This window comes from Hypanus sabinus, chromosome 7, assembly GCF_030144855.1.
Source record: "Hypanus sabinus isolate sHypSab1 chromosome 7, sHypSab1.hap1, whole genome shotgun sequence".
NCBI classification, from domain to species: Eukaryota; Metazoa; Chordata; class Chondrichthyes; order Myliobatiformes; family Dasyatidae; genus Hypanus; species Hypanus sabinus.
In genome coordinates, this window is record NC_082712.1 from 119,546,839 (window position 1) to 119,572,635 (window position 25,797).

At 42.7% G+C, this 25,797-nt stretch overlaps 1 protein-coding gene across 1 annotated transcript; it reads right to left on the reverse strand.

Annotated features, from left to right (window-relative positions):
* Positions 1-23,974: 23,974 nt before the first annotated feature.
* On the reverse strand, positions 23,975-25,525 carry chrm4a (cholinergic receptor, muscarinic 4a). The gene has a single exon (XM_059973913.1). The coding sequence runs from the start codon at positions 25,523-25,525 to the stop codon at positions 24,122-24,124; it is 1,404 nt and encodes a 467-aa protein (XP_059829896.1). The 3' UTR covers positions 23,975-24,121.
* Between the last annotated feature and the right edge of the window lie 272 nt (positions 25,526-25,797).

The window sequence follows — 25,797 nt, forward strand, 5'->3', positions numbered from 1 at the left end:
TTGTAGTGTCCTTAATGATGGGGCTTTGTTGACATACTGGATATCCTCAAACTCCTAATGAAATAGGGCCACAGGCAGGCCTTTCTTGTGATTGCAACAATGAGATGTTGATGCCCAGGATCTTAAAGTGCTCACATTTTCCACTACTGATCCCTCAATGAGAACTGGTCTTCCAACTTCCCCTTCTTGAAGTCCACAATTAATTCTTTGGTCTCACTGACATTGAGGGTGAGGTTGTTTTTTTGCAACACCCCTCAACCAGCTGATCCATCTCACTCCTTATGCCTCCTCATCACCATGCCAATGGTGTTGCTGTCATTGGTGAGGTTACAGTATAAATGGCATTTGAGCTGTGCCTAATCACACAGTCGTCAGGGTGGATAGAGCAGAGTAGTGGGCTAAGTGCACATCCTTGAGGTGTACCTGTGTTAGTTGTCAGTGAGGAGATGATGTTACTGATCTATATTGGGTATGGTCTCCTGATGAGGAAGCCAGGAATTCAGTTGCACAGTACAGAACCCAGGCTTCGAAGCTTGTTGATTAGTACTGAGGGAATGATGGCATTCAATACTCAACTGTAATTGATCAGCAGCAGCCTAGCATTTGTTTTGCTGTTGGCCAAGTGCTCCAAGGCTGAGTGGAGAGTCCACTGTAGATCTATTGTGATGGTAGGCAAATTGTAATGGGACCTGTCCTTGCAGATGAGGGAGCTAGATCTAGCCATGACTTTCCTTTCAGCACTTCAGCAAAGCAGTTGTGATAAATACTTGTTCAAAAGGAAACAATCCATTGTGACTTTAATAAAAGTGTATCATAGATGTACAATACTTAGGATCAGACATCAAGAAAGTTTTGTAACTTTTTAAAATACATTTTCCCATGAGAGTATAATAATTACCTTCACCTCTGAGTCACTGGAGAATCAAACTCAGAGTCAGACTTATCATTACTGACATAATAATGAAATTTGTTGTTATGTGGCAGGAGTTCGGTGCAGGCATAAATAATCAATATAAGTTAAAATTAAAATGGAGCAAAGTTAAGAGGCTGGTAGAGCCATTGCCTCACAATACTAGAGACTCCGGTTCAATCCTAAACTTGGGTGCTGTCTGTGTGGAGTTTGCACTTTCTACCTGTGACTGCAAACATTTTCTCCAGGTGTTACATTTCCCTCCCAGATCAGTGCCTTCACTGGCTATGATGTGAAGGTAAATTGTAGAATTTGGGTGAACTGATAGATTAGTGTGAACATGTGGTTCACGGTTCACACAGATTTGGTAGATTGAAGGGCCTGTTTCTATATCTCTCTTGGACTCTTGAGGTTTATATCAACTCCAGTGCTTGAACATGTTTAGGACATGGTATTGTTAGAGGTCAAACACAAGGAAATCTGCAGATGCTGGAAATTCAAGCAACACACACAAAATGCTGGTGGAATGCAGCAGGCCAGGCAGCATCTATAGGAAGAAGTACAGTCGACGTTTCGGGCCAAGACCCTTCATCAGGACTAACTTTTAGTTAGAGGTCCCATCTTTTAGATAATGCATTAAACTGTTTTATTTGGAGTGAAAGGGAAGCCCAACTCTGCAGCATGTTGTTTCAATTTTTACTAATACCTGCAGACATTTTCATTTCCATCTTCTTCTCTAATGTAGTTAATGCTGAATACGAGAGCTAACCCTCTGTGGGATAACTATGCTAGTGTTATAACTAAAGAATACAGTATATTTTATATATTTAAAAAACTATCATTGCAGGCTGAAGTTTCTGGTACTGTATTTTATTGATCTCATGAAAGTTTTTTTGGTCTTGTATTAAAGAATTATATTGTGTAATAAAACCCAGTATCATCAAAAGTGAAGGTCACATTTATTCCTCAGATTTGAAATAAACCACCTTGAATAAATAGTTCTGTTCAAAATGTGGTGGCAAACAATGGGGAAGGAAATATCAGAGGAACTATAAAGGAAACTGCACTGCTTTCTATAAAATAATGTATGTTAATATGTTTACCTATTTGAAATTAAGTGTCAGATTGCATGGGGATCCTGAGTGAAAAACCCTTTTCAAGTCCAAGTTCAATTGGATTGAGGTCTGGACTCTGACTTGGCCACTCCAGGACATTAATTTTGTTGTTTTTAAGCCATTTCTGTCTAGCTTTGACTTTATGCATGGGATCATGGTCTTGCTAGAAAACGAATCTTCTCCCAAGTCACAGTTCTCTTGCAGACTGCATCAGGTTTTCCTCCAGGATTTCTCTGTATTTTGCTGCATTAATTTTACCCTCTACCTTCACAAGCCTTCCAGGGCCTGCTGCAGTGAAGCATCCCCACAGCATGACGCAGCCACCACCAAGCTTCACGGTAGTGATGGTGTGTTTCTGATGATGTGTGATGTTTGGCTTGTGCTGAACATAGCATGTCATCTGATGGCCAAAAAGTTCAAATTTCGTTTCATCAGAGCATAGAACCTTCTTCCAGGTGGCTTCAGAGTCCCAAACATGCCTTCTGGCAAACTCTAGCTGAGATTCATGTGATTTTTTTTTTATCAACAATGGCTTTTTCTTCGCCACTCTCCCATAATTTGTGACTGGTGAAGCACCCGGGCAACAGTTGAACTCCTGTCTTGGTCTCTCCTATCTCAGCCATTAAGATGTTTTGTCTTCAATCTTGTAGTTTTTGCCAGGATATGACTCACTAGCAGTTGGACCTCCAGATACAGGTGTATTTTTACTACAATCAATTGAAACACCTTGACTGTACACAGGTCTCCAAAATCAGATCTCCACTTAACTAATTATGTGACTTCTAAAACCAATTGGATGCACCAGTTCTGATTTGGTGTGTCATATTATAGGGCATGAATACTTATGCAATCATTGATTTTGTGTTTTATGCTTGAAACTAATTTAGATCACTTTATAGAGATCTGTTTTCACTTTGACTCGAAAGAGTCTTTTTCTGTTGATCAGTGTCAAAAAAGCCAAATTAAATCCACTGTGATTCAATGTTGTAAAACAATAAAGCAGGCAAACTTCCAGGGGGTGAATATTTTTACAGGCACGGTATATAATATATATATATATATACACACACACATATACATACAAGAGGTGATTGATAAGTTTGTGGCCTAAGGTAGAAGGAGTCAATTTTAGAAAACCTAGTACATTTAATTTTTAACATAGTCCCCTCCTACACTTACACACTTAGTCCGGCAGTCATGGAGCACATGGATCCCTTCTTTGAAGAAGCGGTCCACAGTGGGGTGATTGATAAGTTTGTGGCCTAAGATAGAAGGAGATGAGTTATACAGCTCTTGTTACATGCACATGTAGTTCAACTCTTTGAGTGAAAATGCAGAAAGTTTGAAGTTAATAACTCATCTCCTGCTATCTTAGGCCACAAACCTATCAATCACCCCATGCTGTGGACCATTTCTGGAAGTCCAAGACACCGACTTCTACAAAGAAGGGATCTGTATGCTCCACGACTGCTGAACTCAGTGTGTAAATGTAGGAAATGTGCTAGGTTTTCTAAAATTGATTCCTTCTACCTTAGGCCACAAACTTACCAATCACTGTGTGCGTGCGTGCGTGCGTGAGTGTGTGTGTGTGTGTGTGTGTGTGTGTGTGTGTGTGTGTGTGTGTGTGTGTGTGTGTGTGTGTGTGTGTGTGTGTGTTAGAAGATTTTATATATATCATATATACACAGTATATAATATCTAGCTTTCTAGCAGGGCTATATATTGTGATTATGAATGGGCAGTGGTCCATTCATATTCAAATTGCTGAAATTTGAAATAGAAACAGGGAATGCTGGAAAGACATGGAAATTCAGGCAGCATCTATGAAAAGAGTTAATGCTTGAGGGTAATGCCTTGGCTGTGGGTTTTTGTGAGAGGGCAAACCATTTGAGATGATTGAAAAAGTCTTCACACAGAATCTGGACTTCTCTACCACAGAGGGATGTGTAGGCTAAATCAATAGAGGTATCTAAAGAGGAGGTAGATAAAATTTTGAAAGATAAAGGAATTGTAGGGTTTGGAGAATGAATACAAAGGACAGTGTTGGGGCACATTAAATATAATCACATTGAAAGGCAGTGCAGATAAGAGGAAACAAGTTGCCTAATTCAGCATCCATTTTCCTACATTCTTAGGAAACATGACAGTGGGTCTGACACCAGGCTTTTACTAGAGATGGGAATTCAAATGGAAAAGCAGGAAAATACTGTAATCAAGGATTTTCTTAACATTATAATATAGTCTCTTTTATACAGGATGAAACCTTTAACACTATGTGGGGCAAGACAGAGGAAAGCTATATATTTAAAAGGTTAAATTAAATGAGGCGTTGAAAAAGAGAAAAAAAAAGTAGTGAGGTAAGGTTCATGGGTTCAACGTCCATTCAGAAATCTGATGATAGAGAGCAGAAGCTGTTCCTGAATCGTTGAGTCTGTGCCTTCAGGCTCCTGTACTTTGTTCCTGAGGGTACCAATCAGAAGAAGGCATGTCAATGATGGATGCTGCCTTTTTGGGGTTTTGCTCCTTGAAGCTGTCCTGAATACTGTGGAGACAGGTGCCCAGGATGGAACTGACTGAGCTTACAACTTTCCGCAGCTTACTTTGATCCTGTATAATGTCTTCCAAACCCCCTCCCATACCCGATGGTGACTCAGCCAATTAGAATGCTCTCCACGGTACATGTGTAGGAATTTGCAAGTGTCTTTGGCGACAGCCAAATCTCCTCAAACTCCTAATGAAATACAACAGCTGTTGTGACTTCTTTTGTAATTGCATCAATATGCTGAACCCAGGATAGATCCAGAGATGTTGACACCCAGGAATTGGAAGTTGCTCACTCTTTTCACTTCTGATCCCACCATGAGGACTGCTATGTGTTCCCATCTTAACTTTTCTGAAGTCTACAGTCAATCCTTTGGTCTTACTGACATTAATAAGTGCATAGCTGTTGCTGCAACAGTGCAGGTCAATGGCTTAAAAATCCATTGAAGACCAATGAAATGAAAATCCATTGAAGATCAATGAAATGACATTGTAGGCAACGAATTCACATGTTCTGGTGGAAGCCACGTTCTACATAGAGGTGTGGACATAAGTGAATAAGTTGTAGTGAAATACACTTGGGGATCTCTTGGGTTTGTAATGTTGATATTTGGAGCAGGAAAAGGAGAAAGCAGGGAATGTGTAACTTCCAATATTGCTTTTCCATTCTATGACCCTAATGTATGGGTGAATGGGAGAATCTGGACAGGTGTTGATGGCTATGTGTGGAGAAGAGAAAAGATAGGGAAGTTTTAATGTAAAACTTGATGGTCATCTCAAACTAGGCAGAATAAAGATCTGTTTGCATGGTATATCTATGTGATGCTGAGGATGTTCTACGAGTCTGTGGTGGCCAGTGCTATCATGTTTGCTGTTGTGTGCTGGGGCAGTAGGCTGAGGGTAGCAGACACCAACAGAATCAACAAACTCATTCGTAAGGCCAGTGATGTTGTGGGGGTGGAACGGGACTCTCTGACGGTGGTGTCTGAAAAGAGGATGTTGTCCAAGTTGCATGCCATCTTGGACAATGTCTCTCATCCACTCCATAATGTACTGGTTAGGCACAGGAGTACATTCAACCAGAGACTCATTCCACTGAGATGCAACACTGAACGTCATAGGAAGTCATTCCTGCCTGTAGCCATCAAAATTTACAACTCCTCCCTCGGAGTGTCAGACACCCTGAGCCAATAGGCTGGTCCTGGACTTATTTCCACTTGGCATAATTTACTTATTATTATTTAATTATTTCTGGTTTTATTTTGCTGTATTTCTACTCTATTCTTGGTTGGTGCAACTGTAACGAAACCCAGTTTCCCTCGGGATCAATAAAGTCTGTCTGTTTTTCAGAAAGTCTCCATTGCTGCTCTGCAGGTTTCTCACTAGATACTCAGACTTGCTTAAATTATCACCTATTGCAACAAGCAACAGGTAATAGCATCTCACCACGTCACAATGTTTGGATGTTATGATGGTGATTGGAAAGAATGCTGAAAATCTGAAATGATCATCCATTTAAGATGTTTTTGTATGGTTGAGAGAACAGTGTATGGAGAACCATTTGTTTCAATTAATCCAATGTGGCTCGTGGTCGTCAGTCTACTTCAGCGGTTTGGAAGAGCTTCAAACATCTGATCACAGAGCACTCCTTCAATACTGCATTGAGCCACTGACCCATCACCCCGGTGTCTAAAGCCAGAGGAATTCCAATCAGACCAAACAGACTCGACACATCAGCTGCATCCTCCCACTGTAGCTGTGTTCAGGCACATTCAAACAGTATCTTGAATAAATTGCTGAGAGCCGTGGAAGCAAATCAATAATGACTTTCAGTACAATTACATCCACTGTGGGGGAAAAGGTGGCCAGAAATAGCAAGAAGCTGCTTCTCAGTGTTAACATAGCTTTTCATAAGCGGAAATTCTTTACAAAAATGCATGTATTTAATCAAATGTGCAGAAGTGTGAATTGAAGGAATGAAAAACCCACATTAGAGAAAATGAGTAATTGGATCAATTAAGTACGTTACAGATCCTTATTTAGGGTAATTATTGGAAACAATCCTGCTGCCAACTTTTCTAGAAACAACTGTTAATGCTGGTAATCTGAGTTCAAAACAGAAAATGCTGGAAGCACTCATCAGATGGGGAGGTAGATGTGGAAAAAGAGAATAGTTTTAGGGCAGATACTCTCTATTAAGCTGTTACTACAACCAAGTATGGTGGGGGGAGTTGGTGAGCTGTTACTGCAGAGCAGTAGGTAGCCCACCATCTGCACAGAAAAGCAAGAGATTGGTGTTGCATTTATGTACTAGCTTTAAAAGAATTTTTAGTCTAGCTGAAGCAAATATTCATCCCATCCAGGGGATTTCATACAATGTTAATATAAGAATAGAATCCTGGTTTCTACAGCAGTTTTGTTTGTTATTTTACAGCAATGGACTCACCTCTATGAGTCCGGGGAAGGAAGGACTCCTTGTTGAAACTTACCCATAGATTGATGGACTCAATGAACTTAACCCAAAAACTGGAACTAACTTTGCTACCAATTCTACTTGTATCAGTTAAAAGCTGGCTAATGAATCTTTTGTGATAAAGAGGACATTTAGCAAAGAAAATATGTCCACAGTGTTTTTAGCAGACTGGAGTTTATTAACTTCTTCTGGTTGAAATATCTTCTTCCTGCTGCTGCCAGAAAGGTGTTTATACTTTCTCTCCAAGAATGTGTGGATTTCTTCCCACAGTCTAAAGATGTACTGATTGGTAGGTTAATTGGGCATTGTAAATTGCCCTTTGATTAGTCTAGGCTTAAATCTGGGCAATGCTGGGCAGCTTGTCTGGAAGGGCCTATTCTGCAATGTATCTGGAAAAAAATATTCATTCTAACTTCCTTTCCTTGAGAGGCCCGTTTTCTTTTTAAGGAGTTCGGATTTCTCAGTAATACTTCCTGCTCAAGGGAGAACAGAACTAATTTCTCCAGTCTCGTATTTGATGTTCCTCTGCCTGGGTACCACAGCAGTAAATCTCTCCTGTACTCTTTCCCAAGCTCCTTCCATCCTCCCTAAAATGTGATGTGAAGATTGACACGTTGTTCCCTTCAAATCACTACGTTGACCATGTAACTGATGCTAATCAAGTTTGGAAATTTACAAGTTTAAAAATTTTTGACAGTAATTCTCAACATTGGGGTCACAGTGTAGGTTTTTTGGTGAGTGGTAAGTGTATGTAAATTCATTTAAAGTTTCTCCTGAGTTAATATTAAAGCTAGTAACATTTACAGCTGAACCATTCCAGGCTGCTTCTTTTAGGCAAAAGCTTAGTTTCCAATAAGGAGGTAAACATAGTGTGGTGAACTACATATACCTGTCTGGACATGCCCCCCCCCCCCCCACCCCGCCACTGACTGCTCCTGTGGCTCCTCCCACTGACCATGGCTCCTCCCACAGACCCCGGTATAAAGGCGATTGGAGACACTGCCCCGGCCTCAGTCTCCAGGATGCAGTGTGGTGGTCAACTGCTGCTTGTTCTTTCTTCCAGCCAATAAAAGCCTATATCTCGCCTCACATCTTCAAGAATTATTGATGGTGCATCACATAGTACCTTAAGAATTGTAATGGTGACCTTTTTAAATCAAGGCTAATTCATTTCAGCTGACTGGACCGGCGCTGTCTGGGTGAATAAAAAGGGTGACAGGAAACCTGTGCTAGGTATTTGAGTCCGCACACTTGTGGGAACAAAAATTGAATATTATTTTAAGTTGAAAGTATGGACTATCAAATATTAGTATTTCCTCACACTTTGCTGTAAAATAGTCTTGTAATTATAACCATGATTGCTCAGAGCGGAGCTCTCCCTGTTCCTTAGTAACGAATATGGATGCTGCCTGGTGGAGAAGCTCATGTTCTTGTTTCTGGAACCTGCTCTCCGCAGACATTTTGATGCTTGAAAACAAACCTGAAGCCACACTTTTGTCAGGTGACCGAATGATTGATCAGAGATGAATGTTTTAATGACCATTATAGCGCAAAGGGAACTAGGAAGATTTAAGGATTCCAGGGCTTTTGCCCTTTATGTCTGAGGCCACAGTCATCACTGTGGATCAATTTAACTTTGGGAATGAACGTAAGATGAATGAACAATTGAGTTGTGCATTTGGTAGAGTTGCTGCCTCAAACCTCCAGAGACCTGGGTTCAATGCAGATGTTGGGTGCTCTGTATGTGTAGGGTTTGAAAGTTCTCCCTGTGTCTGCATGGCTTTCCTTTGAGTATTCTGGTTTCCTCTCACACCACAAAGGTGTGTGGATTGGTAGCTTGGGCTGTGGGCTAGCATAGACCCAGTGGGCTGAAATAACCTCTTCCACTATCATGAGTAATGTCGAATGATTCAAAGCGTTGTGGGGCTGAAGGAACTGGAAAGGGAAAAGATCACACTGGACTTTGAAAGCAAGGAAGGAACTTTTAAAACCAAAGTGCATATTGCGAGTTGGCAAAAAAAGAAGCAGAGCTGAAAGGTGAGCTGGAATTAGGGTGAAGTTTGGAAGGACTTTACACATGCCTAGAAGCTGAGTAAAATTCCAAAACAGGAAGGTCTACAGATGGTGGAATGTGGAGCAACAAACGAGATGCTGGAGGAACTCCATATGTGGATGTAGGTGGACAGCTGATGACCCTTCATCTAGACTAACCCTCGCCCCCCCCCCAGCTAAGATGAAGGGTCTTGACCTGAAACATCAACATCACCCCCCCCAACCCTACAGATGCAGCCAGACCACTGAGATCCTCCATGATCTTGTCTGCTGCGAGAGTAGAATTTCAGTAAACTCTTACCCTATCATTGATGATGTTGATGTCCTGAGACAGGCAGCTGCTTACCTGGCTCGCTGGCTCTGTTTTCAGCTGGGTCCGGGTTCACTGGTTAATTTATTGTCATATGGTGTGTGACTTAAATAAATTAAAAGGTTGTTGAAATGCCATAAAATCTGGCACCGCCAAAGTTCTGTGACTAACAGATTATTGGAATCTTACTGGGGCAATAGGTGTTGGACTAGAGCTTTGGTCTTGTGCTCTTTAGCTCTATAAGCCATTGTAATCTTCTGTGCAGTTAATAAGGTTGAAGAATTGGTACCATATGGGCTATTCAGCCCTTTCTGTTTGCTATGCTGTGGGGCAAAGGCAAATCTATTTTGGTCAAAGAACACTGAGGCCGTTTACAAGAAGGGTCAGAGCCGTCTCTATTACCTGAGGAGACTGAGGTCCTTTAACATCTGCCGGACCATGCTGAGGATGTTCTACGAGTCTGCGGTGGCCAGTGCTATCATGTTTGCTGTTGTGTGCTGGGGCAGCAGGCTGAGGGTAGCAGACACCAACAGAATCAACAAACTCATTCATAAGGCCAGTGATGTTATGGGGGTGGAACTGGACTCTCTGACAGTGGTGTCTGGCATCTTGGACAATGTCTCCCATCCACTCCATAATGTACTGGTTAGGCACAGGAGTACATTCAGCCAGAGACTCATTCCACCGAGATGCAACACTGAGCGTCATAAGAAGTCATTCCTGCCTGTGGCCATCAAACTTTACAACTCCTCCCTCGGAGTGTCAGACATTCTGAGCCAATAGGCTGGTCCTGGACTTATTTCCACTTGGCACAATTTACTTATTATTATTTAATTATCTATGGTTTTATATTGCTATATTTCTTCACTATTCTTGGTTGGTGCGGCTGTAATGAAACCCAATTTCCCTCGGGATCAATAAAGTCTGTCTGTCTGTCTGTCTGTCTGCCTGTCTGCTTCCCATGCTTGGTGCCTCTGCTTGGCTATCTCATACTGTTGCTGGGAAGCAGTGAGTCCAATGTTTAATTGTCCAATATGGTTAATATTGGTCTTCTCCATTCCTTTCTTACCAGATGTGTCTCACTACCTGAATAGATTTACAGGCCTGCGTACTCTCACCATCAGGAGATCAGAGAAATACTGCGGCTTGCAGCTTCTTAATCAGTATTGCTGTCTTGGAGGCACTCCTGATTGACTCCCTGATGAAGGGTAGTGGAGCAGCACATCAGTGTGTGTATTTGATCACTCCAAGAGTCTGTGTGAGCTTGCTTTGCGGTGGATTCAATTAGTCAATCACAAGCTTTGTCAATTTTTGACTTAAATAAAACCAGTCCAAGTATCACAGATCTACCTTTTGGAAAGGCAATACCATATTTGACATTTAATTCTCTACAGCGGCTCACATCTTTACTTAGGAAGCATTCCTGTTTGTATTAATGAGATTAGTTATGGATTGGTGAGATAGGATTGGATAGCCTAGCTTGTCCTCCCTGGAGAGAAAGAGGCTGGGGGTCGACTAGATAGCGGAATAAAACTGAAGGCATAGATCAGGTAGATGTCAAAATTCTTTCCCATGGGAGAAGCATCAAAAACTACATAGGTTTAATATGGGAGGCAGGGGTAATAGAAAGAATTTGAGGATATATTTTTCTACAGGGAATGGATACTATCTGAGGGAGTAGTGGAATCAGATAGAATTTCTCTGTTCAAGAGGGATTTAGACTGAAACAAATAGGCAAGGACTAGGAGGGTATGGTCCTAATGCAGGCAAATGAAATAATATAGAAATGCCAAAGGCCAGCATGAACATGATGGGCTGAATGGTATACTTCTGTGTTGTATCACTCTATCTCAATGACACTCTCAATACTCTTTGCCGATCGGAACCTGTCACATTCTTCGTTGGCCTTGTGCTAAGTCTCTTGCTTCTCGGAGCTACTCCCTTCAGTTCAGTCCTGGATGGATAAGAACTAGAATCTTATAACTGGAGCTGTTAGCCTGCACAAAGGTGCTGACCTTGGTTTGATAATCCTTCCTGTGAATTTGGAGGACTTTGTGAAATGGTCATTTGTACATGAACACTGAACAGTAGAAATGCAGCCTGAATGGCATCAATCAGATCCCTCAAACCTGTTGCACTGCTGTATGCAAGACGTCAAAATCACTCTTTCAGTCGTCATACCCAGCTCTTAATTCCATGGTGGAGGGGCCTGGATGCTTTGTGCATCAGAGTGGACTGTGCCTTTGAGCACTCCTGCTATGCTTGTAAATCTCAAGTCATCCTGTTCCTGTTAGCCCCCAGACAAATGACACTGACCCTCCAACTGGAAATAACCATCCCTCATCCTTCACTCCAGCTCTTCAAAGTCAATTATGTTCTGTGTACGTTCCTCTCTGAATGGAGATCATCTAATTAAATGGTGTCAGTTGGAACTAGCAAACGTGACTGACTTGCAAAAACATAAAATTGAGTTTCTGCTTTGTCTGTGTCAAGGCTGGTGCTAATTGAAAGGATGGTGTGCAATTGAGTCTAGTCACGTAGTAACTATATAAAGAAACAATGCATGAAGTGTGCCACTGTGTGATATTAAACACACTAAGATAACAATCAAAGATGAGACTGGTAGCTTCTGCAGGAAGGCCCATGCTGAAGAGATGCACCTATGCACAATCTGCTTGACAAATGGCATCAGGAAATTTTCCTGGCGTTTTTTTTTTGCTGATTTAAGTTGACCAAATTGTTACAGGTGAAAGATTACAAGAAAGAAACATTATGGGGACCAGATGAAAGAGGTGTGAGAAGTGCTAAAGAAGGAAATGTAATTCCGGGTTCTGTATTGAACGGTGCTATGTATATCTTGTTTTGGTTAAATCATTGTGTGTCAAATGCCAAAGTAACCCATTGGACCAAATGGACTCTGGTAATCTGGTTTGCAACAACACCAGAGGAATGTCGGCCAAAAATGTCAAAAGGGACCGGCTTGGATGGGCATCATTGTTGGATGGACGAGTTGGGAGGAAGTGTCAATTTTCTTACTGTATTAATCCATAACCCTTTAACTCTTTTTGTAGGTGACATGGATGAAGGGGAACCTAGATTATCTTGATTTTTTCTCACTGTTTGGAGGCAAGGGAAGGATTGGAAAGCTCCAGTTTGCATGCTGTGCATGGCTGAAACTCTTTCAAAGCAGGATCCACACAATTCATGGTGAAGATAGATATCATTCGTGTTTCTGGAGCCAAGAAAAGTAAAATGAATGAGCAATCTGCTATTGCTTAGTCTTATTACTATTCTCTTGTTAGCCTGAATTCTGGATCTATGGCTTCCTTCTCATTTGGACAGAGTTGCCGTAGACCATGATCACCAGAGGCTGTTTCATGCTTTTAGCTATGAGACATCTTGCTCTCGTAGGAAGAAAGAACATGTTGTAAAGGCCTCAAAATGTATCCTGGGGAATTCAAACCAGGACTGGGAAGCTACTTATTAATGGAAATCACAAAAGGTAGATGAAGTTTTGACCTCTTCTCTCCATGATAAGCAACAACTGAAAGAACACAAGGGGAAGGATGAGAATATGAAGGGTCTCACTACCACCTGAGAATTTGATGCAATTAATATATGCCCATTACAGGGATGATTCATGTACCATTTTGTTGGTTTGACGTGCAACTGGATCTTTCTTGGCTTATGGATTCAGAGATGAGGTGAGTGAAGTAGCCATGCCGTAAAACCATCAGGCTCCTGAAGTGGCACGGATAACGTCACTCATGGCAACTCTGAACTGACTCCACAGCCGACAGGCCTTTGTGAGGATGTTACAACTCATGTTCACAGAATGATTTTTTTTTTAATTTGCACAATTTGTCTTCTTTTGCACCTTGGTTGTCTGTCAGTCTTTGTGTATGTATAGTTCATCATACATTCTATTTTATTTCTTTATTTTCCTGTAAATACTGGCAAGGAAATGAATCTCAAGGTAGGATATGGTAACTAACATATATGTACTTTATAATAAATGTACTTTGACATTGGGTGAGTCATTAATTGGACATTTTTCTGCACATTGCCTTCATCTAGGTAGACATCATGTTTCACTTCACCTTGCTTAGAGGATGTAAATGGCAGTGGCAGTGTCAGTATCCAACCCTATTTGCCCTGAAATGAGGCAAGTAAGAGCCAACACACCTCTGGGTTTGGGGTCACATAAGTCAACACATTGCAAGAATGGCAGACTTCCTGAAGGATGTGACTGAATCAGATGGTATTTTAAGATGGTAGCTTAGTGGTGCAGCTACCTCTCAATATCGAAGACTGAGGCTAAATCTTGTCTGTGTGGAGTTTGCATGTTTCTCCCTGGGACATTGTGGGTTTCTACTAGATGTTCCAGTTTCCTGCTGAAGATGTGTGTGTTGGTAAGTTAACTGCCCAGTGTAAATTGCCTCTCATGGGTAGGTAAGTGGTAGAATCTGTTGGGAGTTAAGGAGAATCTGTAGAGATTAAAAATGGGATTAATGCAGGATCATTGTAAATGGGAGGTTGCCAGTCAGTGTGAACTCAATGGGCTGAAGGGCCTGTTTCTGGACAATATCACAGATTGTCTTACCCCAGAGACCAACAGTTTACTTGTCCTTACTACAACACCACATTCTTTTGCACCAAGCTACAACTTGGCCTCAATTTGTGGGTATTCTAATTTCTCATTTCATAACCCTTCCTTATCTCCCAGCTCATCTTGTCCCTAAAGCTCCCACCTTCTGTGACTCTGTTCTCAGTAACATACAGACTGACACTATATCCTCAAAGACATTCCTTTTTTAATCTGTGCAAACTTCATCCAGATCATTCATACAAATTTATCTTGTTCCAATCCGCCACACATAGGATGCCTCTGCTCGTGACTGCAATAAACTACAGAGAGTTGTGGAGAGCACAGCACATCACAGAAATTGCCCTCCCCTCCACAGATCCTGTCCACACTTTTTGCTGCCTTAATAAAGCAGCCAGTATAATCAACGATCCCACCAACCCTGGGCATTCTCTCCTCTCCCCTCTCCCATCAGACAGAAGATACAAAAGCCTGAAAGCACGTACCACCTGACTCAAGGACAGCTTCTACCCCTCTGTTCAATTATTCCATAGTACGAAAAGATAGACTCTTAACCTTACAATCTGACTCATTGTAACATTACACCTTATTGTTTACCTGCACTGCCCTTCCTCTGTGGCTGTTATACATTATTCGTCATTGAATTGTTGTCTTACCTGTACCACGGCAATTAACTGTGCAATGGTTTGTATGTATAACCAGAATGTAAGACAAGCTTCTCATTGTACTTTGGTACATGTGACTTTAAACAGATTTCAACTCCAGCTCTGAATATCTGACTCCATACACATCTCTTAGAGGTGTCGGTGGCATGGATCAATCCTTGGCGTTCTCTACTTCCTCATTTCTTTATTATCCTTGGTAACATCATCAACAAACTTCCCATGTATGTTCAGCAGATTCACTGGCAGCTGTGCAGAGGCATAGCTAGTAAAATCACTGCCCCAGAATGCCAGTGACCTGGGTTCAGTCCTGACCTTGGGTGCCACCTGTATGGCGTTAGCGCATCCTCCCCATGATTATGTGTATGTTTGCTCTAACTGCTCTGCTTTCCCATCACATCCAAAGACACGGGGGTTGATAGGTCAATTTCCTATGTGGATAGTCTTGGTGTGTATGTGAGGAGTAGACTCTCTGGGGAGCTGATGAGAACTAAACAGGATTAATGTGATATTTATGTAAATGGAAAATTGTTGGTCAGCTCAAGAGGCAGAAGAAACATTTGCTCTGTGTCTCTGAGTCTTCATATTTTAATATCCATGGCCTGTACGGGCACCTTGACTGGTAGCTAGTCTTGAGTGAATTTTAGTTTCCACTAGTTATGCATTGGTAGGACAAATCCAGCTGTCTTCCTCTCTCCACCTCAATTAATGTTATCCCTTTCCTTAATCCAGTTGAGATGAGCCAGATCATTTGCTGTCTTGGCATGTGTTCCTATGTCAAGCTTCTGTCACAACATCCTTCATCCACATCATCTTCACCTCAATACTATTTTATTGTTCCACAGAACACCATCTACCATGTGTGAAATGAGAAGTGGGCTATTCCCCACCTTGAGCCTAAAATCTTGACTGGTGTATTATGACATTATCCAAATACATTTCTGCCATTCTCAACAATTCTCCTTGGCTTCTGATTCCCCAATACTGCAGGAATTTACATGTACTTCAAAACTTTCACATATTTGCACTGTAACTTTCCTTTTTGTGATGAACTCTACCTTTTTTTTATATATGGCACATTTCTATCATTAGCCTTTCCATCTGCAATGTTAGTGAACCATCTTAAACCTAGCATTTTGAGTGAGCTTTCTACTAAAATACTTACTCACCTGTTCTTTACCCCTGAAATATCAATACATTTCCTTTCTATGTTAGGGACACAATAGAAATGGGAACAAATTGTGTTCCAATTATCAAGCAACACACACAAAATGCTGGTGGAACGCAGCAGGTCAGGCAGCATCTATAGGAAGAAGCACAGTTGATGTTTTGGGCCGAGGCCCTTCGTAATGTTAGTCCTGATGAAGGGTCTTGGCTGGAAACATCGACTGTACTTCTTCCTATAGATGCTGTCCGGCCTGCTGCATTCCACCAGCATTTTGTGTGCGTTGCTTGAATTTCCAGCATCTGCAGATATCCTCGTGTTTATGTTCCAATTATCAACATTGGTGGAAACATATGTGACCTAAATTATACTTTTAGTAAAAATCAACTTATAATGTTAGTTCCATGTAATGTGAGACAGTTCTGCATTCATTTAGAATATAGTTGAATATTGGCAATATATAAGGTACATAAACTCAACAAAAAAACTTTTTTTAAAATGGAGTTAGTACTAATGAATTAAATGTGGTATTTGATTAATTTTCATGTTCCATGGAGGTCCCTAAACCCTACCACCCTGAGTCGCTGCAGCTCAAGCTTTCTTGGATTCTGAGTGGGGCATCATCTCGTAACGAGACACAGAGCACAGATGCTGGAATCTGGAGCAACAAACAATCTGCTGAAGAACTCAGCTGGTCAAGCAGCATCTGTGGGAGGAAAGGAACTACAGAGTCATAGAAAAGTACAGCACAGAAACAGGCCCTTTGGCCCATCTTATCTGTGCTGAACCGTTTAAACTGCCTACTCTTATTGACCTGCACCTGGACAATAGACTCCATACCCCTTCCATCCATGTACCTATCCAAACTTCTCTTAAACGCTGAAATCAAGCTTGCATGCACCACTTGTCTACCTGTGCTGCCAATTTCAAAAAATTATGGACCTGTATTCTCAGATCTCGTTGTTCTACCACACACCTCAGTGCCCTACCGTTCCCTGTGTAAGACCTATCCTAGTTGCTCTGACCAAAGTGCAACACTTCGCATTTGTCTACATTAAATTCTATTTGTCATTTTTCAGCCCAATCTTCTAGCTGCTGCAGATCCCGCTGCAAGCTCTGATAGTCTTCCTCACTATCCACTGTACCCTCAATCTTGGTGTTATCCATAAATTTTATGATCCAGTTAAACATTTTATCATCCAGATCATCGATATAGATGACAAACAACAATGGACCCAACACCGATCCCTGTGACGCTCTGCTGGTCATAGAGGCAACCATCTCCTACCACTCTCTAGCTTCTCCTGCGAAGCCAATGTCTAATCTAATTTACTACCTCATTTTGAATGCCAAGCAACTGAACCTTCTTAACCCACTTCCCATGCGGGACCTTGTCAAACACCTTGCTACATTCCATGTAGGCAACATCCACTGCTTTATCTTCATCAACTTTCCTAGTTACTTCCTTGAAAAACTCTTTACAGTTGTTAGACATGACCTACCATGGATAAAGCCATGCTGACTATCCGTAATCAGTCCCTGTTTTCGGAGTGGGACTGCAATCAGTGAGAAGGGGCAACCGTTTCATTTAGGTTTGTGGCTGGAGATTGAAAAAGGCAGTGCTTTGTGGCAGTTCTCAGAATTGAACTGCGCCCAATCAGTGGACATGATTTATTTGAAAAGTGCGAGTAAAAATCAGGTAGGGCAAGTGGAGTGGCCACTGTGTGAGTGGACTGGTGTTAGAGTGGCTTTGGCTCATCAGGCTTGGGCGAGGTAAGTATATGGTCATTTTTTTCCTCTTTATTTTTCATTTCTCAGTTGTTAAGACACTGTTTACGCAGTGAGAATGGCTCCAGGGGTTGTGTTATGTGTGTAAGATGTGGGAACTCTGGGAGACATCCATTCTCCCAGATAACCACATCTGCACCAGGTACACCTCAGAGAATGTGTTAAGGAACTGGAGCTGTAGCTCGATGACCTTCAGCTTATATAGGAGACAGAGCAAGTGACAGCTATGAGCTACAGGGAGGTAGTCACCCCTAAATTACAGGAGGCAGGTAAATGGGTGACTGTCGGGAGAAGGATGGGAAATGGACGGTCAGTGCAGAGTACCCCTGTGGCCGCTCCCTTCATTAATAAGTATACCACTTTGGATGCTGTTCAGGGAATCATAGTGACTGGGTCTCTGACACTGTCTGGTGTTATGGCTTAGCAAATAGAGTTGAAGAGGGCTGCAGTAATGAATACAGATTCCTTAGAGAAATCGAAACGAGATACTCTGGATGTGATAGAGACGCACAAATGGTATGTTGCCTCCCAGGACAGGGATATCTCAGATCAGGTCCATGGCATTCTAAAGGGGGAGAGTGAGCACCCAGAAACCTTGTACATATTGACACCAATGACATAGGTGGGAAAAGTAAGGAGGTCCTGAAGAGAGACTTCAGGGAGTTAAGATAGAATTGCTACCTGTGCCAAAGACCAGTGAGGGTAAGAATACGATAGTTTCGTAGATGACCATGAGGAACTGGTGCAGAGGGCAGCGGTTCAGATTTCTGGATCACTTCTGAGGAAGATACAGTAAATAAGTCACCTGGACTAGATGGACTACACCCCAGGTTTCTGAAAGGGGTGGCTGAAAAGATTATCTAGGCATTAGTAATGATCTTTCTAAAATCAATTGATTCTGGTATGGTTCTGGAGGAATGGAAAATTGCAAATGTCACTCCACTCTTCAAGAAGGAAGAGAGACAGAAAAATGGAAATTGTAGGCCAATTAGTCTGAGCACAGTGGTTGGGAAGAGTTGGAGTCGATTGTTAAGCATGTGGTTTCGGGGTACTTTGAGGCATTTGATTAAGTAGGTTGTTGTAAGCACGGTTTCCTCCAGGGAAAATCTTGCCTGACAAATCTATTGGAATTCTTTGAAGAAATAAAAAGCAGGACAGACAAAAGAGAAATGGGAGATGTTGTGTACTTGGATTTTCAGAAGCCCTTTGATAAGGTACCACATATGAGGCTGCTTAACAAGCTAAGAGCCCTTGTTATTACAGGATAGATACTAGCATGGATACAACATTGGCTAATTGAGTGAAGGCAAAGAGTGTGAATAAAGGGAGTGTTTTCTAGTTAGCTGCTGGTGACTGGTGATGTCCTGGTGTCCCATGTGGCTCTGAATTGGGATTTCTTTTTTATGTCATGTGTCAATGATTTAGATTTTTGAAAAAGTGGCTTTGTGGCCAAGTTTGCAGACAATATGAAGATGGTGGAGGGACAGGTAGTTTTGAGGAAGCAGAGAGTCCATTTAGAATGGAGTTGAGGAGGAATTTCTTTAGCCAAAGAGTGGTGAATCTGTGGAACTCATTGCCACAGGTGACTGTGAATGCCATCGTTGGGTATATTTGTCAGGGTCCGGTCCAGTCCGGAATCTGCATTCCGGGTCTCAATCTGGTCCAAGTGCTCTGGACTCCGGGTCTTGCAGCTGTCCCTCCTGGCCCCTTTGAGCCAGTTAAGATCAACCTGGATCAAGGAGGCACACCTGTGGCCAATGCGGCTGCAGGTGTTTATAAGGGGCCGTGGGACTGAGACTGGGCAGGTAGTTGTTTTGCCCTGCCCTGCTTGGAATCCTGTCCTACTCTGGTTGCTGGACTGTCCTGTATATGCTCTATCCAGTTGGTCTTGTTCCCCTGCTTCTCTCCTGTGTGCTGGTCCTGCTGTTCCGCCTTATTCTCCTTGCTTGTGCAGCCACGCTGTTGGTTGCCTTTCCCAATTTTCCAATGTACTCGGTGGATCACTGTAGTTTTGCTGCTTACCCTGGACCCAGCTTCCTACCCATTGCCTCTGTTGGGTGGGTCTGGCTGGACTGCCGCTGCCTGGCAGGAGTTTTGCCCCTTCCACCTTTTGCTCCCTAAGGGTTGTGCCCCGCACCTGCCCAGGTGTCCACGACTGGCCCAGGCCTCTGCGTTTTCCGTCTAGGAGGCAGCCCTGCCCAGGATCCCTATGGGCCGCCATGAGGAATCTGCCTGCCTGCCCTGTCTGAACTCTGGGATCCAGCCCTGTCTGCATTAACCCTTACTGGCCATGGCATCCCCATCCTGTCCTCCCCCTACTTCAGTGTCTGCATCCTGCATTTGGGTCCATCCGGCTGCTGTTCCTGACAATATTTAAAGCAAAGGTTGATAGATTCTTGAACAGATTTCCCACTAGTGATGTCAGACTCACTTAGCCATAATTTCCTGGTTTATTTTTACGGCTTTTAAACAGTGGATCAATGTTAACTATCCTCCAATCCTCTGGTACTTCACCTGTCACAAAGGATAATTTAAATGTCTCTGCTAGGGTCCTTGTAATTTCTGCACTTGCCTCACAGAGTCTGAGGGAATACCTTGTCAGGACATGTGGATTTATCCATGCTAATTTGTTTCAAGATAGCAAACACCATGAATATCAGAGTTGTATTGTACATGTATACTCTGACAATAGAATAAACCTTCAAACCTTTGAACCCCTTCCTCTATCATTTGTAGAGGATTCATGACCTCACTGCTGTTTTGCCTCACTTCTATAGACACTGAGTCCATCTCCTGAATAAATACATATGCCAAAAATTCTATTTAAGATCTCTTCCTGTCTCTTTTGACTCCATGCATAGATTGCCATTCTGATCCTCCAGAGGACCAGTTTTATCCCCTGCAGTCCCTTCACCTTGTCTGCTAGGGCAACCTCATGTCTTCTTGATTTCTTGCTTAAATGTTCTGTTGTATTTCATAAATACCTGTCTATACCTGCTGTGCACCTCCTTTTTTTTCACTTAACCAGGGCCTCAATATCTCTTGAACACCAAGGTTCCCTAAACCTGTTGTCTTTACTGACAGGCACATTAAAGCTTTGTACTCTCAAAATTTCACTTTTGAAGGCCTTCCATTTACCAAGTACACCTTTGCCAGAAACTAGCCTGTTCAAATCCACCATTGCTAGATCCTTTCTTTTATCATCAAAATTAGCCTTTCTACAGTTTAGAATCTCAACTTGCAGACCAGACCTATCTTTTTCCATGCATACTTTGAAACTTTCAAGAAGGAGCTGTATAGATATCTGATGGATAGGGGAATCAAGGGATATGGGGACAAGGCAGGGACTGGGTATTGATAGTGAATGATCAGCCATGATCTCAGAATGGTGGTGCAGACTCGAGGGGCTGAATGGTCTACTTCTGCACCTATTGTCTATTGTCTATTGAAACTAATGGCATTATGATTACTAGATGCAAAGTGTCTTCCGACACAAACTTCTGTCACCTGCTCTGTCTCCTATCCTAATAGCAAATCAAGTATCACATACTCTGTCATTGGGTCTTCTATGTACTGATTAAGGGAACTTTCCTGAACATATTTGACAATCACTATCCCATCTAGTCTTATTATAGTATGGGAGTCAATATGTGGAAAGTTAAAATCACCTACTATTATCATAGCCTTAAGTTTCTTGCAACAGTGTGTGATCTTCCACAGATTTGTTCCTCTACAGCACCTTGAAAAAGTATTCAGCCCCCAAAACTATTTTCACATGTTACTGTCTCATTTTCTAAATTGAAAATAAATTGAAGTAGTATTTTTGTGCGTACCTACAAAACAATGTGCAACATGTCAAATCAGAAGAAAAATTCCAAAACCTGTCAACAATTTACTGAACAATAAAAAACAAAATTGTGAAGCTGTAAAAGTATTCATCCCCTTTGTAAGTACTGCACTAACTTTCCTATCCTTACCAACTCACCCAATTAGTTGATGTAGAAAACTGGAGGATCACCTGTTAAGAATAAATACACCCTCTATCTATAAGGTCCAACTGTTTGGTAGATTTTTGATAGACCAAACCAAAAGAAGACAAAAGAGCATTGAAGACAAGTCAGGGAAATTATAAGAGACGCACAAATCTGGGGAGGGGGACAAGACCATCTCGGAGGCACTGAACATCCCTCAGAACTCAATGCATTCCTTTGTGAAAAAGTGAAACAAATATGAAACCATAGCAACACTGCCTAGGTCAGGTCATCCCTCTAAACTTAGTCACTGGAGAAGAATGGCACTTGTAAGAGAGGCAACTGTGGTCCCAAAAGTCACTCTGACTGAGCTAGAGAACACAGTGGCTGCAACTGTAGATGAAGTTCACGGCTCTACAATCTCTGTGGCTTTGTACTAAAAGGGCATTTATGGAAGAGTGGCAAGGAAGAAATCTTGGCTAAAAAGAACTGAAACATAATTTAGAAAATGCTGTAAAGATGGTGAAGAAGTTCTTGTGGTCAGATGAGACTACAGTGGAACTTCTTGTCCTCAACACTCAGTGGTACATGTAGTGTGAATCTAATACTGCAGAGCAGCGAGGTAACATCAACCCTATTGTAAATATGATGGATGTAGCATCACGCTATGGGGATGCTTATCAGTAGCAGGGACTGAAAATCCGGTCATGATTAATGGGGAGATGTATGCTGTAAATACAGAGAGATCCTGGATGCAAACCTGCTTGCATCTGCCAGAAAACAAACTGGGGAGCAAGTTTGACTTTCAGCAGGACAACAACCCAAGGACACTGCCATAATGGCTTCAAATGAAGAAAATTGATGTCCTTGAGGGGCACAGTTTGAGTTCTGACCTTAACCTAATTAAACAACTCTGGCAGGACCTCAAGAATGCTGTCCATCACTGCTTCCCACTGACCTTGAACAATTTTGCAAGATGGAATGGGCAAACCTTGCTCCATTGTGCTGTGCAAAGCTAGTAGAAACTTATCCAAAAACACCACTGGCTGCCTTAGCTGCAAGGGGTGCTTCAACTAAGAAATGAACAAAGGGGTATGAATACTTTTGAAGTGCTGACATTGCAGTTTTTGAATTTTTTAATTTTTCATGCTTTACAATGTTCCCTATTTATGGGGTTGTACTGTGAAAAAGGATCATGTGGTTCGCAAATAAACATTCTCAGTTAAATTGATCCAAGTCCCTGGTTGTAATACTCATTTATGTGAACAAACAGTTGGAGGATGAATACTTTTACAAGGCACTGCAAAGCGCTTGGACGGTTCAGTCGTCTCTAATATAGCTCCATTAACATGGTCATACCTTTCTTATTGCTCAGTTGCACCCAGAAGGCCTCGCTAGACGAGTTCTCCAGTCTGTCCTGAGCACTGTCGTGACATTTTCCCTGACTAATAACGCCACCCCTCCCCCTCTAATCCCTCCTGCTCTGTCACATCTAAAGCAATTGGACCCTGGAGTACTGAGTTGCCAGTCCCACCCCTCCTGCAACCAGGTCTCACTAATCGCTACAATATCATAATTCCGTGTGGGTTGATCCATGCCCTGATCTCATCTGCCTGTCCTACAGCACATATCGCTTTGCGATGTACGCAGCTCAAATGTGGCTGTTCACCCCGCCGTAGATGCTCCTTGACCCACTGAGTTTTTCAAGCAGTCCATTTGTATCTTATAATGGAGGCAATTAAATATTGGGTGGAGGACCTGTTACCATGCTGTGGCGTTCCGAAATACGATGACAAAGAGGAAAATGAACGCAGAATAAAGGGAAAGTTTCACAAAACTCCCTGCAAAGCCCAATGTTTCAGGTATTTATGTAAATAATATTAAAGGATGAACTTTACACCAGTTATAGCATGAGTGTGAAGATTACAATAAATACGCTATAGAATATGTCCCGATTTCTACAGATTCGTTGTTAAACGTTCAATTCGAAATAAAAATACGGATAGAAATCCCAACAGTGAGTCATGTCACCCCAGTAAATTATGTAGTGAAAGTGTGGTAGTTCCTGCTGTTCCTCATCAGCTTCCACTCCGAGTTGATTGTTTTGTTAAGATCGCGTTACATACAAACGAATAGGTGTGAGGGGAGAGCTGTAATTTAATCTCAGGACCCGGGTGAATGTCAAAAAAAAACCTTTCTTGGGATCTTTGACCTCCTCCTCCACTCAGTTATTTGGTCATTTTACGCGCCTTCTTCCTTTTATCCAATACCATAATTTACCCAGGACCTGTTGGATATCCGAATGGCTCCCCCACTTGCTATCACCCGCATGGCACTGCAATGAATTAAGATTTTATTATTTCACTCACGTCTTCGCTTATATGGTACTGTATGTACATGCTTCGCTTCAAGGGGAGAGAGATTTACAAGTTTGGACTTGGAATTAAAGCACAGTGCAAACCCGACGCCTCGGCAATGAGCATTTTACAACACGTCAACCCAGTTTTATAACACACGCGGCCAACACTTCATCTTGCATTGCCGATATTCTTGTATCTGCACAGTAACAACTGTTTGAAAGTCTTCTTGAAGGTGATGTTGCAGAGAGCGTAACAAGCAGGGTTGACCGTGCTGTTGATATAACATAGCCAGTAGCCGATGGTCCAGACAGTCTCGGGGACACATTCCTCGCAGAAGGTGCTGATGAGCACCATGACATTGTAAGGGGTCCATGTTAGGATAAACGCCAGGAGGATCGCAAAGATCGTCCGGGTTACCTTCTTCTCCCTGGCGGCCACTTGGCGCCGCTTCCGGACTTGGCTCCTGGCGATGTTGGCGAACTTCCTGGCCACGTTGCCGGGCTTGTTCTCCGCCACGTTGTTGGTGGCGTTGCCGGGCATGATCTCGATGGCCGTGACACATTCGCTGCCACTCTGCTTGGTGACTATCTTGATCCTCGACCACTTGGAGCCCTGCATCTTGCCGGGTGCCGGCAGTTGCGCGTTCTGTACCACATCCCCTTTGGGGATGGACAAGACGGTGCTGGCGGAGCTGGATTCGTTGGAGGTCTTCTCGTCCCGGTTGCGCGGCGCCGCCGGATTGGTGGGGGAATTCTCTTCCAGCTTTCCATTCTTGACGGCGTCTCCGAAGGAATCCGCCGTAGGCTTGGGCGTGTTGTTATTGTGGTGCCTGCTGAAGTAACTCCTGAGCAAGTTGGAAGAGCGGGAGGTTTTCTCTTTCTGACTCTCGGTCCTGTGGCTTTTCATCCTGCTCCTGCTGGCCAGGGAAACCTGGACGTAGAGGACGGTCATGATGACTACAGGGAGGTAGAAGGCTGCAATTGCCGTGCCGAAAGTCACGCCGGGGTTGGAGAGGAACTGAATGTAACACTGGCCCTCTTTCACGACGCGTTCGCCAACAATGAACTTCCAGAAGAGGATGGCTGGTGCCCATAAGATGAAAGAAAGGATCCAAGCCGCCGCTATCATCAGCCCAGCCATCTTGTTGGTCCGCCGAGCTGGATAAGTTAGTGGCTTGGTTACGCAAAAGTACCTATCGAAACTGATGATCAGCAGATTCATGACAGAAGCGTTGCTTGTGACATAATCCAGGGCGAGCCACAGGTCGCAGATCACGGCACCCAGGGGCCAGTAGCCTTTAATAACATAGATAGTATACAAGTTCATAGAAAAGATTGCAATGATCAGATCAGCGCAGGCCAAGCTGAACAAGAAGTAGTTGTTCACAGTCTGCAGCTGCCGATTAACTTTGATGGACAACATGACTAGTATGTTGCCCACGACTGTGACCAGGCTGAGGGAGCCAGTTACCACAGATATAAAGACGATTTCGACAGTTTTGTAAGGGCTGGCGTGTACCGTTACGTTTGTGGTTAAACTGGTTTTATTATCTTCTAAACTGAAATTCGCCATTTTGAGCAGCAGGGTTTCTCCAAACGTGTTAGCCACAAAACCTGAAACGAGAGGAGCAATGATTAGAGTACAGAAGACATTCAACACTGCCCCTTACGTTTTCACGTCTTTCCATTGTTTAAAGGTACTTTGACACAAAAATCCTACTGCTGTTTGTGACCCAGTACAGAGGACTGCTGAGATCTTCTAAAGGTTTTGCATATATGAAAGGAAGGGCCCCAGGAAGCTGCTGAAGCAAGGACAATAATACCGGGTGATTGATAAGTTCGTGG